The sequence below is a fragment of the Caenorhabditis remanei genome, chromosome V (assembly GCF_010183535.1).
Source record: "Caenorhabditis remanei strain PX506 chromosome V, whole genome shotgun sequence".
In the NCBI taxonomy this organism is placed as follows: Eukaryota; Metazoa; Nematoda; class Chromadorea; order Rhabditida; family Rhabditidae; genus Caenorhabditis; species Caenorhabditis remanei.
Window position 1 is genome coordinate 12,514,077 of NC_071332.1, and position 19,059 is coordinate 12,533,135.

The window sequence follows — 19,059 nt, forward strand, 5'->3', positions numbered from 1 at the left end:
TTGATCGTGTATGGAAACTAGCTGAACAGAACAGTCAACGTTCTGTAGGCCAGAATGTTCTTCTGCTGTTTCATTTCGAATAATTTTCAAGCGTGAGTGATTCTAACTTGCCAGAAAGCTTAGCTGGACTGATACCTTACAAAAAGAGGTTTAGATCAAGAACAAGCTTTACATTTTTGTTCTTGAGATTACTTCTCATTTAAAAAAAAAACGAAAGGTTTGCCTAAGATCATTGAGCCTAATCCTGAAGGTTCTATGACTCAGTTTGTCTGATTTCTGAGGGTCCACCTCCTCTCTTCTCCTCCTGAATAAACAAAACCATGGGTCTCCAGTACCTAAGAGTTTCCATAAGCTTTTACTTGTGAATATGCACTACTTTGTCACTTCGAAAGCTCATAACTCAACTTACGTCTTCTTCTTCTTTGCTCTTTGGAGATTAGTTCTTTACCAACCAGTGTTTCTTGTTTCTTGTTTGAATTCAGAAAGAGCCAAACATTTCGAGAAATCAAGAACCTGTTTCTCTCGATTGGAGCGGCAAGGAGAGAAAATGAATGCGATTATTGTGGTAATCAGCTTTATAAATTCAATTGATAAGACACATGATAACATTTTGGTTGGTGCCTGGCAGCATGTTATGTGACACTCCGGTCACTCAGCTCTATTATTTTTGTTTAGGCTGCTGAATTCTGTTTCCTTTATCTGACCTTGAAATCTTTTCTTATTTCAAAAAGTGCACTCCGCTTTTCCTGGACCCGCTTCTCCTTCCCTGTTACTCACGTGTTTTTATCCATTCAAAAAACGGAATTCGAATTCTTTAATTATGGTTCACTGACCACCTTCACAGGGGAGGAACGCCCACTTTCAGACACCCCAGAAGACAAACAATCGAACTTTCCCTCGTCTCCTCTCGACTCAAAATTCCTTTTTTCGTGTTCGTTCCTTTTTTTTTGTCGTGAATTCTGAACATTCAAAATTCTGAAATTCCATCTGAAACTCGATTCTTTCAGAAATGTCAGCAAATTTCTCGCATCTATGTCTAACAGACGAACAACAACGGATGTCGGGTACAACTTTGGAGTACAATTTACAGAGGTTTGTTTCTTTTTCAAAATAAAATATCTATTTCCGGTCTGACAGGGAGGCCACCTGAAAACTTTTCTATAGAGGCCCATCCTGGTTTCATTCAAATTTCATCAAAATAGGCTTATTGCAAGTCTTATTCATGAACGTCAGTTTTAAACCGGAAGTGTTTTTCTCTGACGTTTTGATCCCTCTCTGACTTACGATTGAGAAATTTCAAAACGACACTTGGCAAGCCACATGGTTTTGATCAGGCGTACCCTGAAATAATCCACACTAGAATGATACAGTGCATCTGTGAAATACTTGAATCTATTAACATTTTCAGATACTTCTACCCGGCACTTGCAATATTCGGAATTCTAGGAAATGTACTCAATTTAACAGTTCTATTGAATCGAAGTATGCGAAGTCGAGCGAACTCATTTCTAGCAGTTCTGGCGTTTGCTGATATCATCTTTCTGTTTCTTCTTTTCCCGAATATACTGGCGAACTACTCGTTTTTCACATTTAATTGGTACTTTCGGTGGTTTTACTTGCACTCAAAGGTAGGTTATGAATACTTGAAATGAATGGAATAAAGGGAGGATCAGATTTCTTGGAAATGAGGGAATGGTAGTTCACAGATCAGACTACAACATAGGCTCTAAATTTAAGAAACTTTCGAATTACGGATTTTGTCACATTAAACCTTCCTGAGAACGTACCACATCATTTTTTCTCTTCATTTTGCAAAAATAAGAAACAAAGTTTCTTTTGAATTCGATAAACAATTTCTAATGAAATTCTCTCAAAAAGTGAAATGACAAAGATCATTTTCATTTCAGGTTCACTTGATATCCTTAGCCAACTGGTGTTCTTCGGTGGCTCATTGGTGCGTGATTGCAGTCTGTGCTGACCGACTTCTAGGTATTCAGAATCCGTTGTACGCACGTGCCACATGGAGATGGTACGTCTACTCGTCAGAAGTACATCTAAAAGTTCTTCTTCCCTTTTCAGGTGGAAACTTCCTCTTGTCACCACAGTCATCGTATTCACATGCGGTCTTCTGACGTGTTATCAGCACTTTGAATACTTCTGTCTGGTTCGATCTTACTGTAGAGAAACTCAACTCTATTCAAGGTGTCTACCAGTAAATGCCGAGTAAGTATGAGTCATTTAACATTTTTGCATCTGATGAAAACCCAGCACTGCCACTTCACGCCAAATAAACAACATTTAGGAAATTTGGAGCGGTGCCGGGTGTCAAAAACATGAGAGAAAAGGAAAGAGAGAAAGCTTCTTTTGACTTTCAAATTCAGAAATGACTAACGTTTGAAACCAGGAACATTTAAGAGCAAGTGACTGGGTTATTGTAATAGAGATTAGAATGCGCATACGAATTTTCTAGGTTATTGAGTCACTAGTCGGAAGGGTTATGGCTTGATCTAGTTGTGTTTTGGACATAAAGATATCCGGGCATTCCAATGTTGTGATAATGAACTGTCTGGAATCATCAGGCGCCTGAAATTATAGCCTTGAAAAAACAATAAGGGTCATCGAATTCATTCAGAGAACACACAAAATGAAAATACATTTAAAGACCCATCTTTGAAATATGAAGACTCTTTTCCCATAAAACAAACAATTCACTCTTTTCAGAAAATGGTTTGGTCACCGCCCGAATCCGTTCTCTGATCGATATCAGAGCTTCATCGCCATGTGCAAACTGGCTCATATTTTTCTGATGATAATCCTGCCGATCATCCTTCTTTTGTTCCTGAACTTGACACTGCTTTGGGCTTTACGAAAACGTCAGAAGCATTTGTCGATTGGAAAGGATTTCAATGCGGACAGGTAGATCAAATTTCAGTTTAATCTTTAAGTAATTTATATTTGTAGGCGTCAAAATGACGTTCACATGCAGAAAACGGAACATCGAGTGACATTGACTGTAACGTTTATTGTTACTATGTTCACATTGACCAATGGACCATCTGCACTCGTGCATCTAGTCATGTATGCTACCCACGAGGAATTGTATGACCTGACAATGATATCTAGGTATCGTTGATTCTTGATCTTGATCCAACATTTATCTGCAAACTTTGAAAAACTAATTCTTGTTTTTCAGCACACTTGTTATCTGCGGAAAAGCTTCTAACTTCATTCTCTTCTGCCTCGGATCCAAACACTTCAGACTGCGTCTTCTTAAACTAACACGCAAGAAAATCAACAGAAAAATCGGTAAGTTCAAGAAGAAAAGTCTTAAAAGTACTATCGCTTCTACCACAATTCTCTTAGTGCTCCATAAGAATTCGTACCTCTACAAACCGAAGGGAACATCATTCTCAAGACTAGGATAAGGGTATATTGTCTACCACACATCACACGAACATATCAGTAGGTTTCTGTGTGACATTATCTCACCCGAATTGATTGTTTTCGTCACGATTTGAATTTTGAGTTCTCATCACCTAACCCCCCGCTGTGCTAGTTTTCACATCCTTTGTTCATATTTTTCTGATTGTAACTGGATTCTTTGATATCCAATTCAGGCCGAGTGATTACACTTCACGAGAATCTTTCCACCTTATTCACCGTTATTCGACACTGGCGATATTCTGGATCACGAAACGGTTCGCCCCCATTTTATAGCACTGAAACCCCCTAACACTTGCACAAAACGCCGGGCCGTGATCTACTACAACACGCTTTGCACTGCATTCTTTTTGCAGTTTTTTGCATTTTCACTAACTCACCCAAACACTTTTTCCCTTGAACCTTTTCCTTTCCAACTCATTCACTTTACTCCCTCTTGTGATTTACTCTTTTTCTATACCTACTGATTTCTGTGAAATGTGAAATCGCTCGTCGAGCACACTTTCTTTCCAATCACACCCAAAGCTTGAAGTATTGAAACGTTGAGAAATGCAATCACGCTCTGATACTAATCAGAGAGTTCAAGGACAAAAATAAAATAAGAGTCAAAAAGTTGATATATTACGGCAAGACAGTCGAGCATTGTTCTGCAAAACACTGAATAAGAAAAGCCATGCGAATCTGCACTTTGAACTTCCCTGACTCACAGCTGTTTGATAAAGTGCAAGTCTCACTTGATTGCAAGTCGTATACAGAAGGAATAGTTTACAAACAACTATTAAGATTCACTGATTATTATTTGAGCGTGTTTGCATGTCACAACCTGAATCGAACTGTCATCCCATCTGTTCTATCTATTCCCCCACAATTTCTCTGTTTCCAGACTCCATCACCGGTTCACTGGTTCATACAACGAAACTCAGCACGGCTTCATCTCGACGAACCTCAATGCCAGTTCAAGAAAAGAAAAGATCATCATCATGTGCCCCTCTTGTTGCCAAGAATAGAGCATTGAGTACAGTCGAAACCATCTATCAACCACTTTTGAATGGAACACATCGAAAAGGAGATCTCTGAAACTTTCTTTCTCATTGAAACTACGGGTTATTTGAAACTCAATGATCTCTAAACTTTTTATTTGATCTGATTTGCAATTGATTTTTAATCAATAAATGTTTTAATAAAACAGAAGAAGTCGATTCATGCATTGTTGGGGAGTTGGGATGATAATTGTTATAAGTGGTACCAGTGACAGTTTGAGAATTCGTATATACAGAAGATAAAGCAACGGAAATGGTTTGGAAGAGGGGATTGATGGGGAAGGAAAAGGCAAAGTGAATCACAGTTTGACATGTTTTGGATAAGAAGTATGAATGAGCACCCTTGGGGAAAAAGCAAAAAAAGGAGTCTAGAGAACTACAGATTGGTACAGTCTACAAAGTGATCCTTGTCAAACAGACGGCAGAATCTTTCCAGTTTTGGACGCATCTTTTCGTTGATCATGCTCATAGCAGACATTCTGAACAAAAGGAGAGTATTAAAATTATCAAGAATTTATTGTTTGTATTTTTGTCTTACCTGACAACAAAATTATTGCATCCATCTCTAGTAATCTGCCATCTCCAATCTACATCAATTTTCAACGGGGCGAAGGCTTCCACTTGAGTCTTCCTACTGTCGTAACCAGTAAGACCAAGACGCAACTGTTGTGTTTTCTGGAATTTAAACGGTTTTTACAGGATTTCAGCCCGTTCAACTCACATTCAACTGTCCTGGAACCTGTACGTAAGTGAATGCATTCCTCCAAACTGGCATTTCTGTCCAGTTTTGAGCCTTTGTGGCGTAATCTACATTAGTTCCTCCACTACAATCTCCATATGCGGAACATGTTGATAAATGCCATCTGATGGCTACTTTATCCCAATGTTTACATCTCAAAACTTCATTTCCTTTCCAAGAATATGTCCGACTTCCGATCAACTCCCAGTCGTTTATCTGAAATTATAAGAGAAATTAACTTTTCCATCAGATGGTTCTTTTTCGATTCAAGTTTATCTAGATGTCACATGTTTTGTTTCTATCTCTGATTTTTTATTTTTTTTGCCAATATCCTTCATCCCGCATCCTGCTTCTTCGCTCCGAAAGCACACGATGCCATGATGTAATGGCACATCTCGAATGTCTGCGTCTCTTCTGGTTACCCCACTATTTTCTTTTCGAGAAGTCAGTGAGAAGTTAGGATTGTGTAATACAACTGAAGAAACTGCTCTTCTTTCGTTTCCTTCACTCTCACTTTCTTCTTCTCCACTCGAAAAACGTTTTGTTGATTTGTTGTCAGTGTTACTGACCAGGATTCTTTTATCATTTTTAATGAAATTCCTTGAAGTTTTCTCATTTTTATTTTTCAATTTCAGCAGAGGAATCTTTTCTGCGTTCAGATCACTTAGCTGAGGACATTATTTTATTGAACATATCACGTTTATCTTGGGTTCCGTCTGAAACACGCCCAAACCTTATCCACATTTTCACATTTTCTTCTAATTCCTTTTCTATGCAAATGCGCTCCGTTGAATTGATCATCTTCGGACTGCTCAAGAACTCTATTATAGGCTGATGTCAGTTCAACAGAGCGCATTTGCATATCCTACTCGTTCACCAACTCAACCCTGTAAGTTCCAGATGTCTGAATATCTTGGATGGAGAAACCGAAAGCCGGGGCCTGGAAGAGACCGCTCGTCAGACTTTGACCGAGACGTTATTCCTGGTGGAGCACATACAAAAAGTTACGAAAGCTACGTCAGGAACATTTTCCATCCGACGAATCGTCTGAAGCCAAGAGTTAGTTTTTTTAAAACTTCGATTGGTTTTGAGTTGATACGGAAATTTTCAAATCTTATAACTCTAGAATCTGACACTGAATTCTAGAGTGAGTCAACTCACTCTCTCAAAGTTGCCCAATAGTATCATGCCTTTTTTAATCCTTTATTTTAAACTAAAACCCCGAAGTTTCAGGACAAGGAACAACTTGTTCGTGATCACGGACTCTCTGCCACAAGTATTTTAAGAGCTGAACGTGAGTTCGGAAAGCATGCTCTTGACGAAAAGTACGACAGAGAGCACTTCTTCGAGAAGATGCCTCTTGAGAATCTCTATCAAGAGCTGGGAATCAAAAATCCAGCGGTGAGTGAAAAATTAAGTGAACAAATTCTAGCAAATGATGTTTCAGTCTACAAACTACCGCAGTTTCCAAGTCTACGAACCAAAGTCTTCGTCAGAATACTTTGCAGCAACTTATGAAGCTGAACGAGAGAGAAGGAAGAAGGATTTGGATAGAGAGTTAGCTTCATATGATAAGGAAGAGTATGAAGAGTACACTGGAGAGCCGAAGAAGAACTTGTATTCGTCGTTGTCTAGTTATAGAGCAGTAAGTGTTTCTTCTCCATGAAAAGTTTTTTACAGTTCTGAAATGTTTCGTTTTTTAGCCATTGAGCAGCTACAAAACTCGTGCAGATGAAGAATATGAGAAGAACAACACAACCACTTTGATCGACTACAAGGATTTCGCCAGGTAGTTCATACTTATTGATAAGAACTCTAGGAGCTTCAACTCTGAATCAGTTTCTAAAACTCTTTCAACACTCCAAAACAATATTTCATTCCAGCTCTCCACTGTCTCCATATCTCTACCAATCCCACCCATACGTCCGCAGCCAGGACTCCAGAATCATCGGATCCAATTTCGTGCAACTAACTTCCCGCCCGAAAGATAAGTTCCTCTCGAAAATTGACGAAACTCTGGCCATGGTCCGTGATATGCCAAGATATTAGGATGAAGACCTCCCGTCTATCTTTCATATTCTGATTCTTATTTTTTGTACTTCTTCTTTTTTCTTTGCTTTTATTTCCGGTGTGTCTACTCAAACATTTGTATACAAAGTGAATATTTTGAGATTTGAATTATTTTACAATCTGAAAACTCACCTCTAGATGATTCTGCCACGTGGCAATAGGTAACAACAGGAAAAAGACAATGGCAATATGGTTGAGAACAGTCCAACGTGGCATCATGGCATATCGAGAGAAGCGGAATTCTGCTGAAAATTGAAAAATTCATAGATGATGGATAAGGAAAGAAGCTAATGCGAATCAAGTGAAGATATATATTCAATAGAGAATGGCACGCAAACTGACAGCCGGGTACGGGGGTAATAAGTCATTGCGTCGGGAGGCACATGCATACTTTTTTTTGACATGCATCCATTTTTCATGCCCCCACGTAAAGGGGAAAATAGGAAAAAAGGGGAAAACGAGAGGACGAGAAATGGAGAAGAAGTAACCTACAGGAGGACAACATGACGATGACAGACAATAATTATTTGTGAGGAATGAATGTGTAGAAAAAGAAAAAATGAAGGAGAGGATTCTGAAGTGGCTGGTCAATTGAGGTAATTGGGGGCAGTCCGGACTGTATTTGAGAACTGAGGAATTGGGAGGAATTTGGATTTGAGAACTGAGGAACAAAGGATAGTCATTTTGAAATTCAGAGACTACGATTTTTGGAATTTGTATATTTTTATCTGTATCTTCTACAACAAGCTTACTCATACTATAATGCATTTTCAAGGTTCTGATTAAAAGAGACTACGACAGAACTTCCGATAGGAAAATACAGTTCTCACAATTTCTGCCTTCCGAACCGACATCGAGCTAAGTCTCTGAAGCTTCTCAGAAACCACCGAGACGTTCAGAAAGAGAAAGTAAGATCGAACAGTCGGAAGGTGAAAAAAAGAGAAATTGTTTCGAAATCCAGAAATTGTTAAGCGTGGAAGAGGAGTGAGAATCAATCGATGTTGTTTGCACAATGGCCAACACCGCACAGACGCCGAGTTTTTGCGCTTTTAACAGTTTCGGTCGGCCGCCTTGCGTACACTCATATCAACAAAAAAGAGGAGAAGAAGAAGAGAAAAAGAAGACAAGTTATTGTACACAAAAGTATAAATTGGAAAACAGTATGGGAAGCGGATGTATGTTTTGGTGAGTAGTGGTAAGAAAATAAATAATTGTATAAGTTATACTGAATTTTGAAAAGTTTGTACATGACTTCTGAAGCTCTTTTTCTCAGAAAAACTTTTAGGACAGCATGTTTAATTTTTCCATCGGAACTGTCTTCTGAAACTAACCAAAGCTGAATGCTTATAAACCACTGATATGCCTCAACTTTCAATGATCAAAATGAAATTTCCAGAAATGTATTCTCAAAAACGGGCTGGAGACATTCAAAAGATTATTCTAAAGATCTTTCAAAAATCACTTCAAATTTTCCACAAGAACGAAACCTTTATTGAATACCAAAGCAAGGAAACTTCAAGGAAGTATCAATTACCACCGAAAAAGTAAAGTTTTTTGAAACATCTCTTATGTTGTCAGATGGAGTTAGTGCCAGTGAGACTAATCAGATTAAAGGCGAAACGAATCAGTCGTACGAGATTGACTAGAAATGGGGGATAGGGAGAATAAGGAGAAGGAAATTGAAAGAAGAAGAAGGAGATGTAGAAGAAGACGTTTGAAATGGCACGCCTGTTATCAGAATGTATCAGAATACGTGTTCAGAAGAACCCTCCTCCTTCCGTTCGAAAGCGAAAGCGTCAGGAAGTGGTTTCGAAAGAGGGGATTATCTCTCGACCCAATTAACATTCGGATACATAAAATGTTGATATCAAAAGTCGAATATAAGATTTAGAGGGGATTCTGCGGTAATTTATTGCCTGCATGTCAGATTTATTATGTGTGAGGTTTTGACATTGGTAGACGGTGTCGGTGGAGAGAAGAAGAAGAAGAAATGCGACATCTGATGACCTGGGGGAGAAGAAAAAGAAGACGATTGATTGATTAGCTGAAGGCTTTCACGCCAATCGTGACGATTTTGTCGGATAGAGACATAATTGATAGCTGAGAGAAAAAACTTGAGAAATGGCCCGATATAGAATGAAGATCATAAAAAAGTATTCAAAAACAACGGATGAATTGATATGTGTTACCGTAATCAACAGAGAATAAGGGTTATGATAATGGAAAATATCTCTAACAACGACACAATTTTTCAATTTTGAGATCTGTTAGCTGTGAACATTAGAGCTTATTGGACCAAGTAGTCTGCTAGATAGTCATGCTGGTCTGGGAAACTCGAAACTCTTTCAAATTACAAAATTTTGAAAAGCGGGGAAAGCTAGATGAGCCGGCCGGTAAACTGCTACAGATATGGAGCAAAAAGAAGAAATTTTCCTGGAATTTTCCGCGGGGTGAAGAGAAATGGAGAAAAGGGAAAAAAGGGAAGAAATGTTCGAACAACATTGTGAATTATTCAGTGAGAATTCGAAAGAAACAAATGAAGCGGCATGGCTTCTCCCCCGAAGCAAGAAGAAAAAAAGAAAACGGAGAGAGTCGGGAATTTAATTGAGAGCCTGAAGAAGACAAAAAAATGAATGGGCGGGGTGAAATGGAGGAAGAAAAAGGAGTAAAAGAAGAAGATGTCCGGTGATAGGATTGACCGAACAGTGGTGGTTTAGATTTGGAAGGGTTCAGAAATGTTGGTGAGAGAGATGAAAAATTGGAGATTATTTAGTCATGGAATATAAGAGAACCTGACATATGAAAAATTCGAATCTGGGAGTTAAAAATGCTTTTTTTAGTTTCTGATTGGAATCTTCTAAAAACCAAAGAAGAAAACTGACGAAAACTGATTTTTGGAAGTCCTAATCTCTCAATCTGGCTCAAAAAGGCAATAAGATTAATATCAGTTTCCTCGTTCAAAAAGCTTTCAATTGTATTAAAAATGTTGAATTGGTTTTGAGATTTGTAAAAAGTTCCGAAAGAAAGCATAAGTGTGAGAAATCAGAAAGTTTTCAAAAGCCAAGGACCTCCTCGGTCTGCTAATGGAACTTTGGGAAAGTAGCTTAAAGAACTTCAGACATTACTCAAGACTTCAGAAACTTACTTTTGGATGACGTTTTGAGTTTGTTCATAGTTAAAACCTTCTATAAAATTACATTTCATTTTGAAAAGATTTTTGAAGAACTCCATACAAAGGAGACACTGGTATGTCACTTTCAGCAGATCTGGTTCCAATTTACCAAAAATTTATCTCAAACATCTCTTCCAAATGAGTTATTCTATACAAAAAAGGTTCATTCACTACAAAAACACAGACTGTGACGTGGCATCGTGATCATCTCGATCAGAAGCAAAGAAATCGTGTCTGAAAACTACAAAAACGAGAAAAGAAGAGAAGAAAAATAGAAAATGTGCGATGTTTCCTCTTTTGGGGCGAAAAGGAAATTGAGGAAGTACAACGACATGTACACTTATTATAATCGTTTAGGTTCTGGTGAAGTTCGCGCTTTTTGGTTTTTTAGTTTTTTGTTTTTAAGGTTCCCCGCAGATAGGTCATGTAGAAATACGGACTGGAAGGGGGAAATGAATCGAGGAATGCAGGCATTAGGATATCCGGGCATAAAGATAGACATCCGAGCATTTATAAAAATAGATATAGTCTTAATCGAATCTGAGGAAATCTGTTCGGATATCGGCTCATTCATATCTTTAGGTTTTCGGACAGAGTCCATGTAGGAAAAAAGGAAACCTGAGGTAGAAAGAGAAGAAACTTGAGAACAAGGAGATATAATATCATGAGAAAAATATAGTTTTTTCTCTCCAAAAACTTTTTTCTCTTCTCCGTTTTCTGGTGTTCAATCCATTGTGTTACCAGCTCAAAAGACGACTCGGAAGCTTTGAATAAGTCGAGAACCTAGTCCATAAACGAGCACAACCTAGTTTTTTTCTATCCTCCCTTGTTTACCACACCAGCTTCTTCTTCTTCTTTTTCACACTCTCGGACTTTTTTCAACAACGACGACGACGACATCGGCGAAATCTCCGGAAAAGAAAAAGCGCTCTTTTTTTGTCGTCATCTAATTAATTTGGCGCCGAGCAGTACACTTACTTACTCTCCATCTCACTTGCAGTGTTTGTCTCTCTGTTATTTCTATGTCTAAAACACTCTCCAAACTTTAAATAATCTCTTTTCAAATGCACATAGCTAGTGCATTTCGAACGAGGTGTCTTTTCTTTATCTCGCTTTTTTGGAGATTTCTATTCTTGGAGAAGGAGAGAAAGAAGAGATAATAAACGGATAAAAAGGGGGTGTCCTCGCAGATGTGTCAGCTCAATTCTTGTGAAAAGGTCGGACCTCCGGATGACCTAATTTGGAGAGTAAGAAAATATTAATAGTGGCATTTAGAATTCGGGAATTGTCAATGAGCAATGAATTGAGACTTGTTTAGGAAGAAATTGCGAGAAGATCTGAGAGAAATTTGAGGAGAAGTGAGAGGATATTTATGGAGATATGGTTTGAGAAACTAGAATTTACACACACCTCGACTCATCCGGAAAAAAACTCAAAAGAACGCAATTTCTGAAATTTTCAATCCGAAACACCACGAGAAAAATAAAAACGTTATCTTGAAACTCTGGAACAATATCGTGTCTTTTGTAAATAACAAGTGTTTTTCATTTGCAAACTCACACAGTAACTTTTGTAGAACTGAAGCCTTACTACAATATCTGAAATAAGCAAGCCTAGACCTCACAGCTCTCCTCCACACAAAAAATCCGGAGAGTCATTGAGATCAACAGGAGGAATATTTGAAAATTGACACCATCCCTATGCAAAAACCTTTTTGCTGTGAACCAGCAGGGGGGTCGTCATCATTCTTTTCATTTTTTTGCTTTCTCTATGAAAGAAAATTGCGAACGAAGAAAACAAAGACATTTTCAGAAGACCACCACGACAGCAAAAAACTAGGCGGGAGAAAGGAGGAAAATGAGGATAGATAGATGGAAATGAGTGAGGAGAGGCCACTGGAAGGAGGATGCGAAAACGAGTTCGTCACCGGAAACTGGTCACTTCTCGGAAAAAGAAAAAAAAGAAAAAGCAAAGAAGAAATTGAGACGGAATTGATGAAAAAACGAGAAGGACATAGGTCACGGTTCACAATCACGGGCGGTCTCTTCGTGGGAATTGGTTTTTTTTTGTTTCGTTGTAAGGTGGATGGAGACGTTGAGGAATCTAGAGAGGGTCAATTTCGTGGAGGGGTTTCTTCAGAACGATTTTGTTGTAGGTCAGTGGGTATTGTTGTTGTCAACAGTTCTACGATAAGGCGGAAATACTATACTGTTTTCAGAAAGTACCAAAGTTTTTTTTTCAGACAACTGTGAGTAAGTGTGTAAGTCATGAATCTTTGGGAAGGACTAACTTTAAAATAATTTTAACACAAACGAAACGATGAATACAGTTCAGAATTCAAAACACGATATCTGATGTGATTTGACATTCTAACGGGTTGCAAGTCGACTTGAATTTCACCAAATTACACCAATAATTAGGAAGCGTTTGAATTCCGGAAACAGTGAACATAATGAATCATTGGGAAACAAATGAGCAAGAAGAAGGATACCGAACAGAAATGACCACCAACACATTCAGAAAACAGTCTCTGTTGAACACAGGAAGAATGAGTCAATGTAATTTATAAAGTACTGGAAAAAAGTGTAAGTGAGGAAAAGGAGTAAAGGAGAATAGCATTGAAAGACATTACGAAACCGTAATGACTCTCTGAATGAGGAGGAAATCGAAACTGACGTAAACGATCATAGACGAAAGGCATTGCCACAACGAATTAACTGAACACTTCCCATGATTCTCGAATCGGATTCTGAATTGCCTCCACACAGAAGGAGAATCTCCTCGATTCCCGCCCGCGAAGTGTCCATCGCACCATTGAAAAAGCTCTGGGGAGTATTGTGTATGTATGTGTTTCCTCTCCTCTCGGACCGAAAGTTTATTATACGAGTTCAATCTGACATGAATATTCACAACTGCGGATGAGGGAGAACCAAATGGAGCTCTTTTCTTTCTCTGCATCTTTTGCCGCTTTTTTGTGTCCTTTTGACGTTTAAGTGAGTGTTCATGACAGCTCGTCTCTGACGGAGAGAAGTTTCATTTTTTGGAAAAGTGACTGGCATGATTTTTTCTATTCTGCAAACTTCCTCCATCACATCAAATCAAGTGATGACGTGAAATAGAGTTTCTGTTCTTTGGATTGAACGAAATGTTCTGGATTTTCGGAAGAGTTTCAAGAAACTTCTTTTCAGCAAAAACCAATTTTATTAAAAAGGAACATTTAAAAAACAAAGTGGAAAAATAAGAAAACAATAAGATCAAATTAGTTGAAACCACCACAGAAGAAGTCATCACACTCACTATCGATTGATTGAAAAAACGGAGAATCACAAATCAGCTGGATCAGCAAGCAGAGCCTTCTTCTCACTGGTCGTCGCTGAATTTCTCATTTTTATGACTTCTTCTAAAATTGAATAGAAACTGAACGGGTGATTTTTTGCGTGTTATTCGCCATTCTGACCTCCATCTTTATCCTTTTCCTCCTTTTCTTCGTTGTTAGTTTTCACTGATTTCAGTGATTTCTCATCGTCAGAAGCTTCGAGAAGTCCTTTAACAAGTTCTTTATCTACAGCTTTCCTGCCACTGGTGATGTATACTCCATTCAAATGTTGCTCAACACGACGGAGTTGACGCTTCTTGGCAAAGTGCTCACAACCTGAAATTTCAATTGATTGGGAGGTTATGGATCTCGAAACTTACACATATAAATCAGAGCCAATGGAATGATTGTGAGAATTCCGATTGGTCCAATACTTGAAGTGAAGTTGTTGTACCATTTGTAGATATCCTTGGTATCAGCAATCTCACAATACTTTCCAGAATATGGAACAGTACAAGTACACTCAGTCAAATCATAGTTCGGCATTCCATTCCCGTGACAGTCAATTATATCACAATCAGCGCCCGCCCATCCGAGTTGACACTCAATGCAACTTCCATTCTGAAGACGTTCGAAACCGGCACACATCATTTTTCGATGGCAAAGTGTTCCAGTCCATCCTTCGACACAGAAACAACGGTCACCTGGAATATTTTTTTGCTCTATTTCTTCCAACCGAGAATCAGTTCCTGTTATTAGTGAGCACCTGAGCACATGCATCTATTTCCTATTATCATTGTAAAGTGAGTCTCAAAGAAAAAATAGATAGGCACAAATGCGATTACGTTCATTCCGGAAACGGAACGAACTCTGTAATTAAAGCTTATGTCAGAAAACAACAACAAAGAAATGATGGGTTCGAGAATAACATTTCTGAATAGAAGGGTAAAATTTATGTATGGAAATGAATGTAGACGGGTTAAGGGGCCAGTCTACTTCTGTGACTATCAGAGAAGGAATTTGGAAACATTTGAAAAAGAAACTAATATGGATAGAAAGTTGACATCATGGGCAATCTAAATCTGCATCTGAGATTTTAGTTGAATACTGAAATAGATCAAAGTACATAGTTTTTAGTTTGGGTTTGATCGAAAACCAAGAAACAAATCAAAGATCAATTGAACAGATTTTACAAATCATCTAGTGAGGAATCTACAGTCGGAAATAACGGTTCTTGTAGCGATGAAATGAATATATTGGCTGAAATTGTTTTCCAAAAGAATCAAATCTCATTTTCTATACCTTGGAAGCTTCAATATCAGAGGTTTCCAATCGAAATTCCCGCAACAATAGATGTTAGATTATTGTACTTCGGAGAATATATACGTTCTTATCATCCGACTTGGGCAATCATTTCGATGTTCAATTTATAGTCTAGATTCAGAAATCAATCAGAACATCAACTTCAGTCAACAACTAATTGAAAACCAGATAGCGAGTCTGTTCCAATTTTTGAAAATGATCAGTTGCAAATAATTCTTCAAAAAACTATTAGACAATCAAGAAGAACTGCGCAAAAAGAAATAAAAACTATCCGGTTTGCCGTCTAAAGTTCACAGTTCTCTCCGTTCTTTCCCTTCTCCGACAGTCAACAAACCTTCTGGAGTTCCATTGATACACGGCTTCTTCTTGCGTAGAACGCTGGCTACTAACACAATTAGTATAGTTGAAAGAAGAATCCTTCGAAGCATTCTCTGTTGCAGCAATTACCTAAAAACTCGAAGATTTCAAAGTTAAAGATATTTTCAGTTTCCATAAATTGAGCTAAGCTGTCTGGAAACGCGTCGCAGGCGCGACAGTTATTCTGGCTACGTCAAAAAACTAGATTTTTTATGTCTTCGTACTCCACTTAGGGTACAAATCAATTAAAATCAAGGTTTCAAAAGTCAAGTGGGTACGAATAAATCGAATGTAAAAGAAGTTTGTTAGACGAGGAAAAAGAGTAAATTTTTGGAAAATTCTGGGGGCAAGAATCAAATCGGAAAAGAAAAAAGAAAAGGAGAATGGTGTTGTAAACAGTGGAAGGGGTTAACATGATAACCTGCGAGAAGACAGAAATTGGAAATCAGAAAAAGATGGAAAAGAAGAATGAGAAGAAGACGAAGAAGACGTTGACGGAGAAGACGAAGAAGAAAAATAAATTGAGACGAGAAGAGAAGAAGTGGTCAATTTGATGGCGGTCCTGGTAATCAGTAACGATGATTGGAGGACGGAGAAGATGATAACTAAACAAGGTTAGAAGTCGTCGGCGTTTTCATCTGAATGAATTGTTTAGATGGAAAAGAAGAAGAAGAGATACCGTCCGTTCAATTGATGAAACTAAATATTTACTGATTTTAAATTTTTTGATACAAAAAATCGAAAAAAAAGTGATACATCTGTATAAATTACAACATCTTCCAATGATCAAGCAAAAATTTAGAAAGAATTTAGGCTCCGAGTTGCTTGTAGAGGATTGGAACGTAGTCATCGTATTCGGCTTGGAAGAGATTTCCGAATACTGGAGTTCCCAATCCATGTTTCTCGACGAAGGCAGCAGCCTTCCATCCTCCTCGTTTGTCTCCAGAAGTGTTCGTCAAATGACCGTGCTCGGCGTCCTCGATGCGTCCGGATTGCTTGTAGATGAGGTAGACGTAACGATGAAGACCGGTATTTGGTGGTGGTCCTGCACCGACGTACTCGGAAAGAGTGTCTCCCTTTGAGATGTCGTTTCCAGGAATATTGACAACAAGCCAGTGATGCCACTCGCGGTAGGTTGGCTCTTTGCGGGATGGAGCATCTGGGTCGGTTTTGATGAGAGTGTATAGTGCTCCTGGTTCAGCATCCCACTTCACTTCCGGTGCGTCCTTTACCAGGGTTGGGGTGAGCACGTTTCCGAGATTAGCCTGGAAAAATTCATATAACAATTAACGATAAAAGCGCTCAGGAAGTTGACAGTAGTTTAGTGAAATATGGAAAGATCTTCTCGCTTTTTTTAATAGTAACAGTCGTATTTTATCTATCACGATCTCGTTCCTTGATTTTAGAAATGGAACAGTAAATTCAAAGTCTTTCTATAAAATATATTTACCTCGACTCCCGAATTGAACTTTACCGAAACGACTTTCGATGGTGGATTCGACGCGAGCACGTCTGGAACGACTTCGTGCTTTTTGAATGCTTCAGCGGCCATTGTTGCAAACCCTCTAAAAAGAAAATACATATTTGGAGAAAATGCACGAAAAAACTTTGTAAGCGAAGAAAATAAGAAACCTTTGAACACGAGAAGCAGTGGTGGTGACAGCGAACGGAGCTCTAGAAGCGAAAAACAAGGTGGGGAGGAGGGATCTGGTTACCAGGACGACCATCCTTAATTAAATTTGGATGTTTTTTGGAAATTTCACACAAAACGAGTTGTTTACATACCAAGAGGGTAGCATATTCGGTTGTTTTGTGAGGAAAACAAGCAGAATCAGTAAGGAAGAAAAGGAGAAACGCTTTGCGAAACGAATATAGGTCGCAAGAAAAGATAAACGCGGCTGCGAGTAACTAAAAAGAAAGTCGCTATAAATAATGACAGACTTTTTAACATGGATAACAGCCAAAATCCGCGATAAAAACGATACAAACAACTCTAAAATTGCAATTGAAAAAGAGTCGTCCACGAGGAGTACACGGACGCGTTCCGCACAGGACACAAACAAAAAATCTGCCATGCGTCTTTAATCAAATTCCAAAAACTACGGTACCCTTCCAAAAAGTGAATAAATTTCAGAACTTTAAAATGGAAAACGCCCAAAGAAGGGAACAAATTGTGGCGTAAACATGGTTGTTTATGAGGAACTTGCCAAATAGACAACAGGCGCTGCGACGCACTGCGGAGTTTCGTTGTTTCTCTGTTTCTTTTCCTCTGTGAAGTGCGAAGGTAAATGTACCAGTGTGAAGGGAATGATAATAATCAAAGAGCAGGCGAAACATTCATAAGTGAACATCTTCAAGTTAATTCATGAAAAAATAAGGTTGGAGTGTCCTTCTTTCTTTCAGAAGTAAACTCTTCGATAAGTAGTTTTGAGAGTTTTGGTGTGTGTGTTCATCAGATCTGAGAAAACTTATCTACTTTCCAATTATACAGAAAAATTGGACAACTTCTCAAAGTAACCAGATCCACACAATTGTCATGAAAGAGATTTATTATTACACAAAAATAAAACAGCGACCCATAACAGTTCTATGCAAAATAATGAAAGAAGATTTGATCAGATTTCGATGGGATGACTTTTACGGTTCGAGTGCAACGGAGACCTCTCTTCGTTGGCGCGACGGCAGTGAAAGAAGCAGACGAGAAATATGGCGATGATGATGAGAGCAATCACGATGAGCAGTAGGGCAACAACCATTCTGGAAATTGTCGTTGATTTGATGCAAAGAGAGCTTTTTTGAAGTCAAAATAGGCAACTTTTCAGATATAGTTTTTTTATCCTGTAAGATTTTCTAAATCGAGATTTTATCTGAATCTCATCGAAAAATTGGTAAACTAGAATCCAACTTGGATAATTTGAGTAGAATTCACTGTATCCTGCCTGAAAACGGGAAAACTTACCGATAAATTCCATCGACTGTTTGTTGAATTTTCCTAGTAGTGTCATAATTGTCGTAGATTATTCCTGGAAAGTAGACAAATGAGTATTCAAATATGAAGTTATCAACGATTCAGCTCACTCACAAACTATACTATCAATGTTATCCACACATACATGCACAAAGCACTATTATGGATTGAAACTATCCTAACACTAAGACTAACCGTCCGCAAAAAGAATACCTAAAAGACCGTTGAGAATTGCTTTCTGTTCCTCACGAATTGATGCACTATAACTGTCCATTCGTGACATGTTTCAGTTGATGATGTTTTCACGGATCCTCTTTCAAACACTACTTCAGGGATACATTTGATCCAACCGGAACTGAAATAAATTGGGAAAATGAAATGTGACTTTGAAGGGAAAAATGAAAAAAGGAAGAGAGGAAATTGGATTAAAATAATATGACGGACACAAACAACTGGAAAATTTTGGGGTGGATGCTCTTTACTTCTAAAAGTGCATTTTTTGAGACTGGGAGAATTTCAGCAATGCGTCAAAGTATATTATTATAAACTCATTGACGTCGTTTCAACCGTTTGTAAAATCAAAAATAATATTTTGAACAAAGGACGGGAGCCAAGACTCTGACTTTTCATATT

General features: G+C 38.3%; 7 protein-coding genes across 7 annotated transcripts; 3 read left to right on the forward strand and 4 right to left on the reverse strand.

Annotated features, from left to right (window-relative positions):
* Nucleotides 1-1,009: 1,009 nt before the first annotated feature.
* GCK72_019355 (uncharacterized protein) lies at nt 1,010-4,518 on the forward strand (the record flags this gene model as incomplete). Its single annotated transcript, XM_003115672.2, has 8 exons — nt 1,010-1,092; nt 1,409-1,628; nt 1,908-2,029; nt 2,080-2,223; nt 2,722-2,916; nt 2,962-3,123; nt 3,194-3,306; nt 4,325-4,518. The coding sequence occupies 8 exons, from the start codon at nt 1,010-1,012 to the stop codon at nt 4,516-4,518; spliced, it is 1,233 nt and encodes a 410-aa protein (XP_003115720.1).
* A 339-nt stretch (nt 4,519-4,857) lies between these two features.
* Nucleotides 4,858-6,076, reverse strand: GCK72_019356 (uncharacterized protein; the record flags this gene model as incomplete). Its single annotated transcript, XM_003115732.2, has 4 exons — nt 4,858-4,960; nt 5,020-5,156; nt 5,203-5,436; nt 5,954-6,076. 4 exons carry the CDS (start codon nt 6,074-6,076, stop codon nt 4,858-4,860), a joined length of 597 nt encoding a protein of 198 aa, XP_003115780.2.
* Nucleotides 6,077-6,120: 44 nt separating this feature from the next.
* On the forward strand, nt 6,121-7,269 carry GCK72_019357 (uncharacterized protein; the record flags this gene model as incomplete). Its single annotated transcript, XM_003115728.2, has 5 exons — nt 6,121-6,279; nt 6,454-6,621; nt 6,668-6,865; nt 6,924-7,009; nt 7,104-7,269. The coding sequence occupies 5 exons, from the start codon at nt 6,121-6,123 to the stop codon at nt 7,267-7,269; spliced, it is 777 nt and encodes a 258-aa protein (XP_003115776.2).
* Nucleotides 7,270-13,785: 6,516 nt separating this feature from the next.
* GCK72_019358 (uncharacterized protein) lies at nt 13,786-15,529 on the reverse strand (the record flags this gene model as incomplete). The annotated part of the gene is made up of 4 exons (XM_003115187.2): nt 13,786-13,862; nt 13,920-14,114; nt 14,159-14,482; nt 15,436-15,529. The coding sequence occupies 4 exons, from the start codon at nt 15,527-15,529 to the stop codon at nt 13,786-13,788; spliced, it is 690 nt and encodes a 229-aa protein (XP_003115235.2).
* Nucleotides 15,530-16,240: 711 nt separating this feature from the next.
* On the forward strand, nt 16,241-16,540 carry GCK72_019359 (uncharacterized protein; the record flags this gene model as incomplete). Its single annotated transcript, XM_053732988.1, has 1 exon — nt 16,241-16,540. One exon carries the CDS (start codon nt 16,241-16,243, stop codon nt 16,538-16,540), a length of 300 nt encoding a protein of 99 aa, XP_053581901.1.
* Nucleotides 16,268-17,185, reverse strand: GCK72_019360 (uncharacterized protein; the record flags this gene model as incomplete). Its single annotated transcript, XM_003115255.2, has 3 exons — nt 16,268-16,723; nt 16,909-17,023; nt 17,091-17,185. The coding sequence occupies 3 exons, from the start codon at nt 17,183-17,185 to the stop codon at nt 16,268-16,270; spliced, it is 666 nt and encodes a 221-aa protein (XP_003115303.2).
* An 888-nt stretch (nt 17,186-18,073) lies between these two features.
* GCK72_019361 (uncharacterized protein) lies at nt 18,074-18,709 on the reverse strand (the record flags this gene model as incomplete). Its single annotated transcript, XM_053732989.1, has 3 exons — nt 18,074-18,215; nt 18,418-18,481; nt 18,622-18,709. 3 exons carry the CDS (start codon nt 18,707-18,709, stop codon nt 18,074-18,076), a joined length of 294 nt encoding a protein of 97 aa, XP_053581902.1.
* Between the last annotated feature and the right edge of the window lie 350 nt (nt 18,710-19,059).